We start from the raw sequence: 13,896 nt of genomic DNA on the forward strand, positions 1-13,896 counted from the left end.
GTGAGTCCTTTTATCTCCATCTGTGAGATGCATGTTAATAGTTTGGCTCTTAGGATGTCACTACATTTGCTAGCATTTGGGGCTTCAGTTGTATTGGGTTTCATGTTTTGATTGTTTGGGGTTCTTGGTGGGGGAGGGGGTTCAACAGAAGGGAGAAAAGCAAAACCTGACAAATGACCATCTTTTCCTCAGCTAATGCACCTGGGCAACATACAAGTTTGGGGTGAATTGCCTTCTGTGAGGGTAAAATGTCACTTCAATTAGGGTAGAGCCCCAGAACAATGAAAGGTGTGCTTCCTTCTAAAGGTCCCATATGCTGTTCGGAGACTCATTTGTGAATCTTTCAACAATTAAATTATTCCATTAAGAGGTGTTGCTGCATCGGTGGGGAGGGGGTGGAGCAACTGGGGAAAAAAAATAAAAAAGGATTTTGTGAACAAATGATACCGGGGGAAGACAGAGCTAATAACTTGTTAAATAACTTATTTTTCTAATCCTTTTTTCCCCCTAGCTTATTTCTTATGAATGTCGGATAGCTGCACCAGCTTGGTGGGGAAAGGGTTTGATGAATAGCACAAAGACACTGGCTGTTCCCTGGAGGCTGTCCCTTTAAAGGAGAATCTTAGTTTATTCTGGGGGGATGGGATGCACACATTAGAGTAGGAAAGAGGGCTTGGAATAAAATGAAAACACTCCCCCTTCATAGTCATTGTACTGAAATGCAAAGACTGCTTCCTAAGCTGGAGATGCTAACCTTGGCTAGCTCCTTCTGTTCTCTTCAAGGGGAATTTTGTCAGGCTATGGATTCATTTACAACTGTTAGTCATGTGGGCATGTGTGAGGAAACAGATGCCAGTTTTAATGTATTTAGCCCGAAGTTACAATTTGATAGGAGCCACTGTCAGTAAGTCTCAGGATTTTCAGCTATTTCAAAATCTCCCCCTCTCCTCTGTCTGGAACAGTGCCAAGAGTGCCTCCCTCTCTATCTCTTGCTCCCAACCCCCACAACCACCAGCACCCCCGCCCAGCCCCTCCTTCTTCTCTATTAAGATCAATATTCCTGCAGGTCAGGGGCAAGCAGCAGATGGGTCACAGGCTTTTTTCAACCAGTTCTTTTCACAAGCAGCAGATTGCAGATCTGGATCTGGCTAATATTTGAAATCCCTTCTTTTTTCCCTCTCCTGGTCCCTTTTTGTTTTTCCCTCTCTTCACCCCCATCCCTTTCTCCAACGCTCAGGTCTCTGAGGTTCCACCAAAATATGGAACTTGATTTTGGACACTTTGACGAAAGAGATAAGACATCCAGGAACATGCGAGGCTCCCGGATGAATGGGTTGCCTAGCCCCACTCACAGCGCCCACTGTAGCTTCTACCGAACCAGAACCTTGCAGGCACTGAGTAATGAGAAGAAAGCCAAGAAGGTACGTTTCTACCGCAATGGGGACCGCTACTTCAAGGGGATTGTGTACGCTGTGTCCTCTGACCGTTTTCGCAGCTTTGACGCCTTGCTGGCTGACCTGACACGATCTCTGTCTGACAACATCAACCTGCCTCAGGGAGTGCGTTACATTTACACCATTGATGGATCCAGGAAGATCGGAAGCATGGATGAACTGGAGGAAGGTAATTTAAATAGTGGGTGGTGGCCCTTGGTGGGAGGTGGCATCATTGATTATGGTTACATTCTTGGGTTGCTTTGAAAAAAATTAGGCAATGTATTTTTCAAAACACCGGGTTGATTGATGCTCAAATTTCTAATGCTATAGACATCAACAGAGCCATTAGTAATCACCCTTCAGTCTCTGCTGAGGTTGAAGTGTGAGTGGTGGTGATCATGCATTGTGCTTATCTGCCAGGGTATAAAAAGGAAAATCTTAATTGTAGCATTTACTCTAGATTTTGTTCATAATTAATTCTGAGTAGCACTATTGAGGCAGAACATGAAATCATTACAGTTATAACAAGGAAGGACATTTGGTTGGGTTAACAGAGAAAATATTATGCCCAAATTTTCTTTGAACTGCTGAGAAATTATTTGTGAATTGCAACTCATTGGAAATAAGCACGTTAAGAGCAGAATTTCCTGGACATATTCACAGAGAATTATTCTTTTAGGTAAGTGGTTGCTGCTCAGCTGTTGCTTCTAAAAAGCCTACTTTAGGGTGTGTCCCTAAGGCTGAGGTCATTGGGAGAAATACCAAAGAAAGCTGTAGGTATGTCTGGTATTTTAATAAAGACCATTCCTAATAGAATAGGAATTGACTTACTATACCTAAATCCCCTTATAACTTCTCTAGATTTTTGTATGGCAACTAAATTTTCTACGTAGATTGCCAAAAATCCCAACAACCTGTGTACCCACCTCAAAATAGGGAAAATCCCACCTCTTACCGGAACTTACCCAGCCATAGAGTCTTCTTCATGGTCATTTAGAAAATAGATCTTGGGTCACATTTTTTAACGTTCTATATTATCAAATCAATTATACTGAGGATGCTTCCCTATTTTTAAATTGGTGGATGTAACACATGTGATCAATTTGACCTAATACAGTGCTTTAAAGAACAGCCTGAAGGAGTGGTGATAATTAATGTGTTCTTCCTCAAGCCCCTTCCCCATTATCCAGCCCACTCTCCTCACTCCTTTCTTTCCCTGAGCAAAGGTGAGTTTAAAGCAGGCAGATCTCTAGAGTAACCAAATTATGAAATAACTATCAAGGAAGGAGAAATAGCACCTTAAAGGATTTGATGTGGGAAAAACCTGCCTCTGCTTCACTGCTTCTAAGTTTCTTATGTTCCCAGACAAAGGAGAATGAGGGTTTCCTTTGTACAAGATCCTACTTCTCTCAAATAGCTGCTGTTGCCCAAGTAGTCAGGCAAAGTGATTGGGACTAGTTACTTATAAGAGACAGCATCCATATGGTTGCTGCATCTCAGTCTCAGGTTCAAATTCGAGTTTCTTTCTCTCTTTCTTTCTTTCTTCCTTTCTTTCTTTGACAGAGTTTCGCTCTTGTTGCCCAGGTTAGAGTGCAATGGCATGATCTCGGTTCACCACAACCTCTGCCTCCCGGGTTCAAGCGATTCTCCTGCCTCAGCCTCCCGAGAAGCTGAGATTACAGGCATGTGCCACCATGCCTGGCTAATTTTGTATTTTTAGTAGAGATGGGGTTTCTCCATGTTGGTCAGGCTGGCCTCGAACTCCTGACCTCAGGATCCACTCGCCTTGGCCTCCCAAAGTGCTGAGATTACAGGCGTGAGCCACCGTGCCCGGCTGAGATTTTTCTACGTAGATGACCTTGAAAAGCAATGTGCAGGAAGCTTAGATTATTTCATCGTGTGCTCAACGGACAGGCAGAGGTTAATCCTAGGCCCTTCCTGACCATCAAAGGATTGACCATCCTAGTGCTTGTCTTAAAATAAAGGAGAGTCACGGCAACCTCGGCAACCTTGAAGGGTTTGAAGCTAGGTCGAGGGAGCTGTCCAACAGAGTAATTGTTAGGGTGTCTGTCTTTTGTCACTGTAAAATCCACATCTCAGTCAAATTTCAGGGATTTCTCCATAAAAACTTTCACAGACAAAGCACCCTGTATCACCCAATATGTCCTCATGTCCATGGACTGTGATATTCTAAAGACCACAATAGACATTAGGAAAGAGTACTGAACCAAGTGACATTGTATTCAGACCAAGTATTAGAATATTCCTGTGTCTGATATAAGAGAGGTGATATGCACAAAATTTTCCCCCAAATCCATTTTTTACTATTGATTTTTCTCCCAAGATATGTGTGTGTGTGTGTGTGTGTGTGTGTGTGTGTGTGTGTATTGGTGTATTACGAGAGGGCTGGTGATAGTCTCTGTTCAACATAGGTAGGCAATAAATGTAATTTTGAAAAGACTGCAGCTTTCTATTGCCTTGATTCCCTTTGAGTCATATTAGATTGAACTCCTCTTATCTGTCACTCCCGGGTGCAGTGGTACTTCTTGGTGAATTCCCGGACTATGTGAAGTGTGAATAGGGCTCAGTTGCATTTGTTCACATGTCATCTACAACTACAAGGCACAGTGGACCTCAATACCCTTCTAGTCCTGAGTACTGCCTATTCAGTCAAGAAAATTCAGGGCTATCTCTGGGATAGTGTTAAGAAATGTGATCAATTTTCCCACTGACACAGAGCCAAATGGGAAAGGGCACTGGGATGAGGAGGATGAAGACAATGTGTCTTTTTCTCTCCTATTTTATATTTTAGAACTGCCCATCTGGGAATGGAGGACAGAAGTCCTTTGACTTTGTTCCCCTTCACAAGAGGTTGAACGAAAGATCAAAAAGTCATACACATTGCTTTCAGTTAGACTTCCCGGCGTGAAATATCAGGATATTGAGTTCTAGTCTTAGAAACAGCAGATTATAATGAAAAAAAGAAGTCTTTGGACTCCGATTTGGTTCAAATCCAGGATCTGTCAGTGCTAGCCTGTAAGACCTTGAGGAAACCATCTAGATTCCCTAAGCCTCAGTTTGTCATCTGTAAAGTGGGAATAATGGCTTTGAGGATTAAACAAGACAGTGGATATAAAGTGCATATTACTCTGCCTGGCACACAGTAGTGCTTAATAAAAGGTAGTTATTATTGTTTGAATTATCCTAGTTTATAGCTGGTTTAGCTACATGATCATAGACTTGTCCTTATCATTAATGTGACTCATGTTAATTATTTTTAAAATAACTCTTTAAAAAAACAAAGAACTGTATTAAGGTATAATTTGCATAACATAAAATTTACCCATTCAAGCGTACAATGATTTTTAGAAGATTTATCAAGTGGTGCAACCATCATCATAACATAATTTTGGACCATTTTCATTTCCTCAAAAAGAAACCCTATTCCAATTAGTTGTCACTGAATATTTTCTTCAATCTCTCCAGCTCTAGACAATGATTAATCTACTTTCTGTCTCCACACTTTTGCCTATTCTGGGCACTTCATATAAATTGAATCAAATACTGTGTGGTCTTTTGTGCTTCTTTCACTTAGAATAATGTTTTCAAATTTTATCTGTGTTGTCCATGTATTGGCACTTCATTCCTTTTTGTTGAAGAATAATATTTCATTGTATATGTAGACCACCACATTTGTGTATCTCTTGTGAGTAATATTTTTAACTGTAAAATGGGACTAGTAACACCTGCCTTCTCTATCCATCAGGGTGGTTGTAAAGTTAAACTTAAATAATAGATATGGAAACACATTGACAAGGTAAAATTATAGCTACAGGTACTATTATTATTAATGATGTAAAGACACTAATAATGGAAATAATAATAATAATGATTATGACAATGATGTTAGTAAGGGGTTGTAATGATCAGTGGTTCCTAAACCTGGCTGCCTTTCAAAATCTTTCAGAGCTTTAGAAAAATATTACATTCCTGGGCCACACCCAAGATCTATTGAATCAGAATCCCCAGGGGTAGGGACCCAGTGTTTGTGTTTTTACAAATCTCCTCACATGATTTTTATGAGCACTTAGACTTGGGAAGTATTAGACTGGGTGATCTTGATGGTTCCATTCACCTCACTAAAGTGGTAGGAGTTTTGAGACATGCAGAAATCTGTTTTTATTTTTTTCTTTTTACATCTTAAAGGAATAATAGAGCATAGAACTCACTGTGTTTTCAAATGGCCACATTATTACATCTTTAGCCTAAAAATACATGAAAGTTTAAAATGATTGGTTAATAATCACTCTGGCCTATGGCACTCCTTTGTCTAGTGTCTCTAGTCTGCAGTTTTCTGCTAGATACAGAAAGTATCAAGGGCAGCATTTTGGATCAAAGGTTATTGATGTCAGTTTTCCCACAGTCCTTGGGTACACCGAGGGTCTTAGTGAAGTCATGTAGGATGTGGTCCTCATTAGCTGTATCCCAAGGAGGTCCATGAATAAAATCCACTGGTGGATTTTCCTTTTGTCATGTCTTTTTTTTTTTTTTTTTTTTTTTAAGAATCTTTCTCTTTCCCTTTATGGCTGGTCCAATTCTTTTCCCATTTTCTTGTATGTAAGTATCCAGATCAACTTTGGGGGTATCATTTATGACTAGCCAGTTTTTCTGAACTCAAATTGAAACAAGTTCAAGAGTTATTACACAGACCACGGGACAGAATATTTACAATTGGAACAGTCTTAGAAAATCTGAGCTGTGTAGTCACACTGGCTATGATCCAGTTATTTTACCATAGCTCATATGTTTCAATGAGATGAATCCACCTTCTCACTAATTTAATCTCTAACTACTAAAGCAAGTACATTGTCAAACACAAGAATTTTAAGATACCTGGGAGGGATGCATTGCTAATAGATATGATAATATAATCAAATGTCATTTAATATTTTAATATAATACAGTAAAGTGTCATTTAATATATTCCTTCTTGAGTCAGGAAATCCTGGAGAAGAGGAGAAAACCCAGGCAGAAGTGCTTTTGTGCTGAGAAGATACAAATATATATATAATGCTTTTGAAAATGGAGCCTTCTTGAAGAGAAGGGAGGTAGACATTAGATCATCTCGAGCCCACAGCTTGTTTCATTTTTGCCCTTTCAGCTGTGCTTCCATGATTTCACTCCTTACCCCCTCACCCTAAAGCAGGTTTTTAGTTCCAGCCAATTTGCACCCTGCTTGGCTCTGAAGCCAGCTTTCCCTCTAGGCCCCCAACTGGTAGGAAATAGCCCTTGGAAGCTGTGGCAGGATGGGAACCCAGCTGTGTAAAGGTGCGACACACCTCATCCAGCTCCAAGTGCCAGGCAGCAGGATGTGCAGGAGGCACTGAGTGCTGGCAGCAGACATTGAAAATGCTGGCAAAATCAGAACAAGAAAGTCTTAGTCTAGTAAAGAAGCGCATTTGATGTCTTTCTAGCATAGAAGTGGAGAGTCCTTGGAGGTGGGCAGCTATTTTCTTAACATTTAATTATCCTAACAGCTTTGTTTTCTCAAGCCTGTTTGAGATGGAAAAGAGAAGAAGATTCCTTCTTATGGACTCTTGGACCTAGAAGGGACTCAGGTGTCACCTAGTGCATTATCTTTGCTTTAGAGATGGCAAAGCTGAGACTCAGACAGATTAAGTGATTTCCCTAAGGTCACACAGCTTTTAAGTGCCTAGTTGAGATTTGAATCCAGGTCTGCGTGACTCCTGAGTCGTCACTCTTGACGATGATAAATATCCTGCCCTCAGTGGGCCTCTGCTGTGGCAGCAGCGGCTTTGCTGGGTGTTAGCATAAATCTCCTATATTTGGCATTTGCCACAACTGGAAGCCTCCTCCCGACCAGCAGGAAATCTTATCCTTGAATCACAGGTCCCCAGCAGTGCTCATGTCGTATTGTAATCGCAGTTCAGTTCCTAGATGGTTGCCCTTGATACTTTCTCTTGTTTTTTCTCTTCAGCTTCTATTCCTCTTTTTAGTCTCTTTCTCTCAGGAATTTCTTCCTCTTTTTCCTCTTTGCTCTTTCCTTCTTGTTCTCTCCTCTATTCCATAAGATTAGGGGCTTAGTAATAATAGAAATTTATCAAGTGCTTACTATGCTCCAGATTCTGGGATCAGCATTTTATTTTTATTTTATTTTATTTTATTTTATTTTATTTTATTTTGAGACGGAGTCTCACTGTCTCTGTCACCCAGGGTAGAGTGCAGTGGTGTGATCTTGGCTCACTGCAACCTCTGCCTCCCTGGTTCAAGCGATTCTCCTGCCTCAGCCTCCACAGTATCTGGGATTACAGGCATGTGCCACCATGCCTAGCTAATTTTTGTGTTTTTAGTAGAAATGGGGTTTCACCATGTTGCCAAGGCTGGTCTTGAACTTCTGATCTCAAGCGATCCACCTGCCTCAGCCTCCCAAAGTGCCAGGATGACAGGCATGTGCTGCTGTGCCTGGCCATGGGTTGAGCACTTTTTATCCATCATCTGATTTATGCCCCACAACAACCCCACAAGGCAGGTGTTCTTATTATCACCCTTGCTTTGGAAAGAAGAAACTGAAGGGAAGGGAGGTTAGAGTGCACAACTAGGAAGTGTTGGGGACCCCATTCTGACTGACATCACATCAGCTGCGCTTTTTCCATTACTCCATATTCAGCCCAACGAGAGAGTGGAGTGACTAAAATGTACCACTGGAAGGTGCTCAACATAGATTTGGCTGAGGGCTGGGCCCTCTGGAAAGTTCTTGGGTGCTATATGATACTTTAACTGTCAGTCATCATGTTCATTTTCATCTGGAGATGGTTAATCATACTCATACTTCAGAGGCTTAAGAGGTTTAAGAGATGGGAGCAAAAAAGTCCAAAGTCCTAATAGGGCTACACAGCTGACTCTCCAGAGGAGACTGGATGAGTGAAATCATAAATATATAGCTTCACATTTCCACACCACCAGTTGTCTGACAGTTTTAAAGTACATGACAAGTTATGGAAAACATCTGACTCAAAGGCAGTGACCTCCTGCAAGGTGGCAATGAATCTGGTGAACTGCTAAGTCAAGAGACCGTTTCTAGGGTTATGGGAGTTATTGGCTGTGAATATATGGAGACACTAAAAAGGCCCCTTCCTTCATCCTTTTAAGTCAAAAATTAAAGACCCCAGCCTGTAATCACTTGGGTTCGGTTGAATTAACCAGCAAGGGAGTCAGAGAAATCAGAGCTTCTCTTGGCTGGGGTATTGACCATCTCATCCTGGGTGTCCATGTATGCACCAAGTGAGTAAGGGTGCCTATCCTCACTTAAAATCATCCCTTTGTCCCCTTGTCAAGATAGAACTCTGGGACTGAGGGCAGCTTTGGAAGCCACTTTGCTTATGTTGGATGCCACTTACCCTCCCCCTCCACACACACACACACACACACACACACACACACACACACACACACAAATGTCCTCAAAGGTACCCGAGAGATTTTGACTGAAACTTCTCTTAGCATTACTGAGAAATTTATTCATTAACATGTCTTAAAGGATTTGGTGCTATGGCAAAGCAATAAATATTTGCAAAGGGAGTGAATTATCCGCCTGGTGTTTCTGAATGCAGTTCTCCTGCTGAGACCAAAGGAGAGCCATCAGACTATAATTGTGTTTAATGCTTTCTGTGCACTGGCTAGGGTTTATTTATTTATTTAGGGTTATTACCGAAAACTTAAGCCTGATTAAATCACACTGTTTCTGCAGCTCAACCTCTCAATGAACTTCTAGATACCTTGAGGCTAATGTGTTTTACTCAATGAATTCAACCTTTTCCAATATTCTCTCTCCCAGGATGAGCCTATCTCTCTTCCTATTTTCTTTAGCTCATAGTCCCAGGTGTCCAATCCCTTCCTCTTGCCTCTGATCCCTGCATTTCTTTGGCTATATTAGTCATTTCCTATAGCCCAAGGTAAATGTGAAAATTACACTAGATCCTTCCAATCCATAAATCAGGCTGTATAATGTATTCTCACTTCTTTACCTCATTACTTGTGGCAGCCAAGGGTGAGCACTGGTGAAGATGACCCTGAATACACAGATCTTATGTGCATCCTTTGAGAGGATGGAAAGATGAAGGGTGAGTGGTAGAAACAGGAGAGTATTTTTCAAGGAAGAGCTAGGGTGTTTATATGTACAGGTTGTTATTTAGACAGTTTCCCTACCTAGTGTAGTATAAGGGGTAGAGGACACACTTATACACACATATAAACATTCAACATATGCACACACATTTCACATTTCAATATTCCATACTTGGCCATATACTCTGTGCAAAGGACGATCTGGTTTCTTATCAAGTATGTATGTATGCCTGATATACAAGGTTACTTGGTTCATTTTAACTTGGCATAAAATGTTTTAAATTTGAAAGTTTTCCTTGGTTCATAATATAACAAAGGGATGGGACTTTGAGTCCAAAAATAGGACAGGGATTTTAAGAAATAGAGATGTTAAAAATGCTCCAGCAATGCCCCTGAAAGCTAAACATCCTAGAAACTAACATAAATGTTTAAATTCCAAAAAAACCATATCAAACTTGGAACTCCACTTGTTATATTAAATTTAGACATGCTCTTTGTCCTTAGAACCCTTAGCTTTACAGAGTTCTTCAACTAGGTGTGCCATTATATTGAAGGATGTTTTGAGAATTACTCTTGAATTTGGATGAGCCAAGTTTTTAGCCCAATTAGGAATTGCACGTAAGTTTGGTTAATATCACCATTTATTGAAAAGTTCCAATCCAGTGTCAGTGTATATTTGTTTAGTTAGAATAATCCATATATCTGCTATTAAACTAATCACCTAATCACTTATTTCTTGCCTTAGGGGAAAGCTATGTCTGTTCCTCAGACAACTTCTTTAAAAAGGTGGAGTACACCAAGAATGTCAATCCCAACTGGTCTGTCAACGTAAAAACATCTGCCAATATGAAAGCCCCCCAGTCCTTGGCTAGCAGCAACAGTGCGCAGGCCAGGGAGAACAAGGACTTTGTGCGCCCCAAGCTGGTTACCATCATCCGCAGTGGGGTGAAGCCTCGGAAAGCTGTGCGTGTGCTTCTGAACAAGAAGACAGCCCACTCTTTTGAGCAAGTTCTCACTGATATCACGGAAGCCATCAAACTGGAGACCGGGGTTGTCAAAAAACTCTACACTCTGGATGGAAAACAGGTAGGTACTTTTTCAAAGTACTTTTCTCATTTTTTTCTAAATTCTTACATGATCATGTTATACCTAAAATATCATTTCTTGTAGATGGACTCTTCCTCCACATCTCATCATCACAACCTGATATTATGTGTTTCATTTGGAGAAAATGTATTTTCAGCAGGCAAAACAATGAATCAGGAATCTGAGGCTCTGAAATTCAATCTGCTTCTGATTTACCTTGCAGAATGGTCACTTAGCCTCACCTTCTTTATCTGCTATGAAAGATGTGTTAGAATCTAGGTTCTATGAATTCTTATGGATATGAATTTAGCTATTATATGATGCATTCTTCATTGTTCAATACACGTGACTGAAATGATATTTGCCCATTCATTACTTTTTAGATACCCTCACATTGGTGCTCAGCAACAATTTTGATAAACGGAAGTTGAAGTGACTTTCATATGCTCTGAAAGAAGTCAGATACGGGGAAAGTACTGAAGCCTCTGGCTCGTTGTCTTTGCCTCACACTAAACCATACTTATTCTCTTTCTCTTTTCCATATGACATAGCTGTCTTAATTTGGTTCCACTGATGGTTTGTGTGAGAAAGGGACTATTTCAGGATCCTAAAATTAGCCCAAGAAAGATGCTGCCATCTGTTCCCCCTCCAAATCAGGTTCTTCATGTCATTGGTTATACTACTAAAGTACCACCTATATTAATATCTGGGAAAGAATGCAGCCAGGCGTCTCCATCAGACAGATGCACCATTCTCTTGAGCATAGGGAGCTGTAAATATACAACAAAAATATTCCAAGGGAATTGGAACAGTGGCTGGTTCTGTTGGCTCTAAAGAGAATCCTGGTCTCCCATCAGAAAAGACAAGTGTGGATTAGTATCAGTCCATATATTCTACCTCTTAAAATGCCTTTGGTGTTTAAACAACTATATAGATTCTAAGAAGGTGGATTCACTATATATCAAAGTTACTGATGAGTGTTCAAATGCAGACCTGTGCCTCCTCCTATAATTTCTGATAATAATGTGTGCTCCAAGATTTTAAGTTTCAGGGAAAACCCACCCATGTACTGTGTACTTTGCAATTTTGAGAAATATGTGGCCTTTGTTTCCCATCATTTTGTGATCTGAGAGCTACCTGGATGCATTGGTTATACCTGACTTGTGTTTGTTGTACCAAAGCAATGGGTTTGTCTGCGATGTTGGGAAAATCTCCAATTCCCAAGCATTTCTCTAAGAGTGTCTAACTTCTAAGCACCATGTATGTATGTAATAAACAGGAGCTGTCTAAGTATAGGCCTGATTGCCAAAATCTCATCTCAGAGAAATAGGACATGTAAAGTTTGGAATCATTGGATCACAGAGTTGAGAATGACTTTAGAAGCCATGACATTTAATATTCCACCTAAGGCATAGATATCCTCTACAATCACTCTATAAGACTATAAGGCAGCCGATTTCACTGTTCAACAGCTGTGATTTTTAGAGTTTCTTTATATTAGGCATAAATCTAATTCCTTGTGCCTTCAGCCTTGTGAAGTAATATAGGAATATGCAAATCAAAAACATAAGACTGGGATTAAGAATATTTGGACTCTAGTCTTGATATTGTCACTTAACCACTTAACTGTCCTGAACCTCACACTCCTCCTCTGTACAAAAGGACTGATCACACCTGCCCTGACCATGCTCACAGGGCTTTTATGAGGATCGAATCAAATAATGGATATGAAAGCACTTTGTAAATTGACACATGGATATATATATATATATATATATATGCAATATATGCATACAATTCATCATTAAATGAGATTTTTGGCAATTTTTGTATGTTAATAAATGTTAGCTCTTTTACTCCCACTTTATTTATTTATTTATTTATTTATTTATTTATTTACTTTTGGAGACAGAGTCTCACTCTGTCACCCAGGCTGGAGTGCAGTGGTGTGAATTCGGCTCACTGCAACCTCTGCCTCCCGGGTTCAAGCAATTCTCCTGCTTCAGCCTCCCAAGTAGCTGGGATTACAGATACATGCTGCAACACCCGACTAATTTTTTGTATTTTAGTAGAAACGGGGTTTCACTGTGTTGCCCAGGCTGATCTCGAACTCCCAAGCTAACGCAATCTGCCCACTTTGGCCTTCCAAAGTGCTAGGATTATAGACATGAGCCACCACGCCTAGCCTCTTCTCCCTACTTTATCTCTATCATTCTTATTATAAATTTCCAATATTTGTGAATATACACCATGCTTTGGCATTCTGCTTTTGTTCCAAATAACACATAAAGGGACACCTCCATCTTCTAGGGAAGCAAGCTCCAGTCCAGTGATGCACAGGGTTTTGTCCTTCAGCAGGTCATGCAGAGTGGCAAACTGTCTCAAACTCCTTTAAGCATCAGTTCCCTTTCTTTGGGGAACACATTACAAAATGCCAGTATATGATATGACATTTATATAGAGAAATAGAGTGATGCCCAGTGGATCTGAACAATGCCCTTTCAGGCATCTGTACCTCTGTATATACGTTCCCTTTCTTTAAAACGTCTTCCTCTGCCCACTCTGACCCCTGGAGGTCATCTTATAAGACCTGGTTCAAATGTCACTTTATTTTTGAAAATTTCTGTCTCTACTAAGGAGGGTAAAAGCAATCCTAACCTTTTTTTTTAAATTAATGCTCAGCTCCTGGTATATTATGGATGCTCTATAAATGTTTGTTGATTGAATGAACTGACATAAACAGATTCTCTCATGGCCCAGGTAGATGTTTTGAGGACCCTTCTTCTTTCAATTCCCCGGACATTATCCTTAGGTCTTTCAGAAGAGATAGGGGGCTTCCAAAGGAGTGCATATTCCACCCAGGTGATTTCTAACTGGTGGTTTACTTGGAAGTCACTGAGGGCAGGCATTTAAAGCATTTCCCTAAATACAGTCTAAGGAGAAATGTCTCCATGTCCTCACCTCAAAAAGCTCTCCAAAAAGAATTCTGTGGGCAAATAAGGTTGTAAAATGCTGCAAATTGTGTGCCATTCTTAGAGATTCACGGTACTCACTGGCACATTGAATGCTCTGAGAAGTTCTACAGCAAGGAAATCCATCCCAATCCTACTTAACCACAAACATTTTTAATGAAACATACACACACACAAACCCACACATACATATATGTATATGTATGTATACACACACACACACACAGCGTGCACTAGAAAATGTTGTTTACATAGGC

The 13,896-nt window shown here is 40.4% G+C and overlaps 1 protein-coding gene across 11 annotated transcripts in view; it reads left to right on the forward strand.

The window, feature by feature from the left end:
• Positions 1-13,896, forward strand: part of LOC105490477 (doublecortin) — a 125,440-nt gene that overhangs the window by 642 nt on the left and 110,902 nt on the right. For 10 of the 11 annotated variants that reach the window (XM_011756159.3, XM_011756163.3, XM_011756161.3 and 7 more), the window contains exons 2-3: positions 1,238-1,623; positions 10,327-10,667. In XM_011756159.3, the coding sequence (XP_011754461.1) occupies positions 1,260-1,623; positions 10,327-10,667 (705 nt within the window). In that variant the 5' untranslated portion in view covers positions 1,238-1,259. Of the gene's footprint in view, positions 1-668; positions 905-1,237; positions 1,624-10,326; positions 10,668-13,896 lie in introns of those variants that run through there. The other variant, XM_071089063.1, reaches the window with a different exon arrangement.

The sequence above is a fragment of the Macaca nemestrina genome, chromosome X (genome assembly GCF_043159975.1).
Source record: "Macaca nemestrina isolate mMacNem1 chromosome X, mMacNem.hap1, whole genome shotgun sequence".
Lineage (NCBI taxonomy): Eukaryota > Metazoa > Chordata > Mammalia > Primates > Cercopithecidae > Macaca > Macaca nemestrina.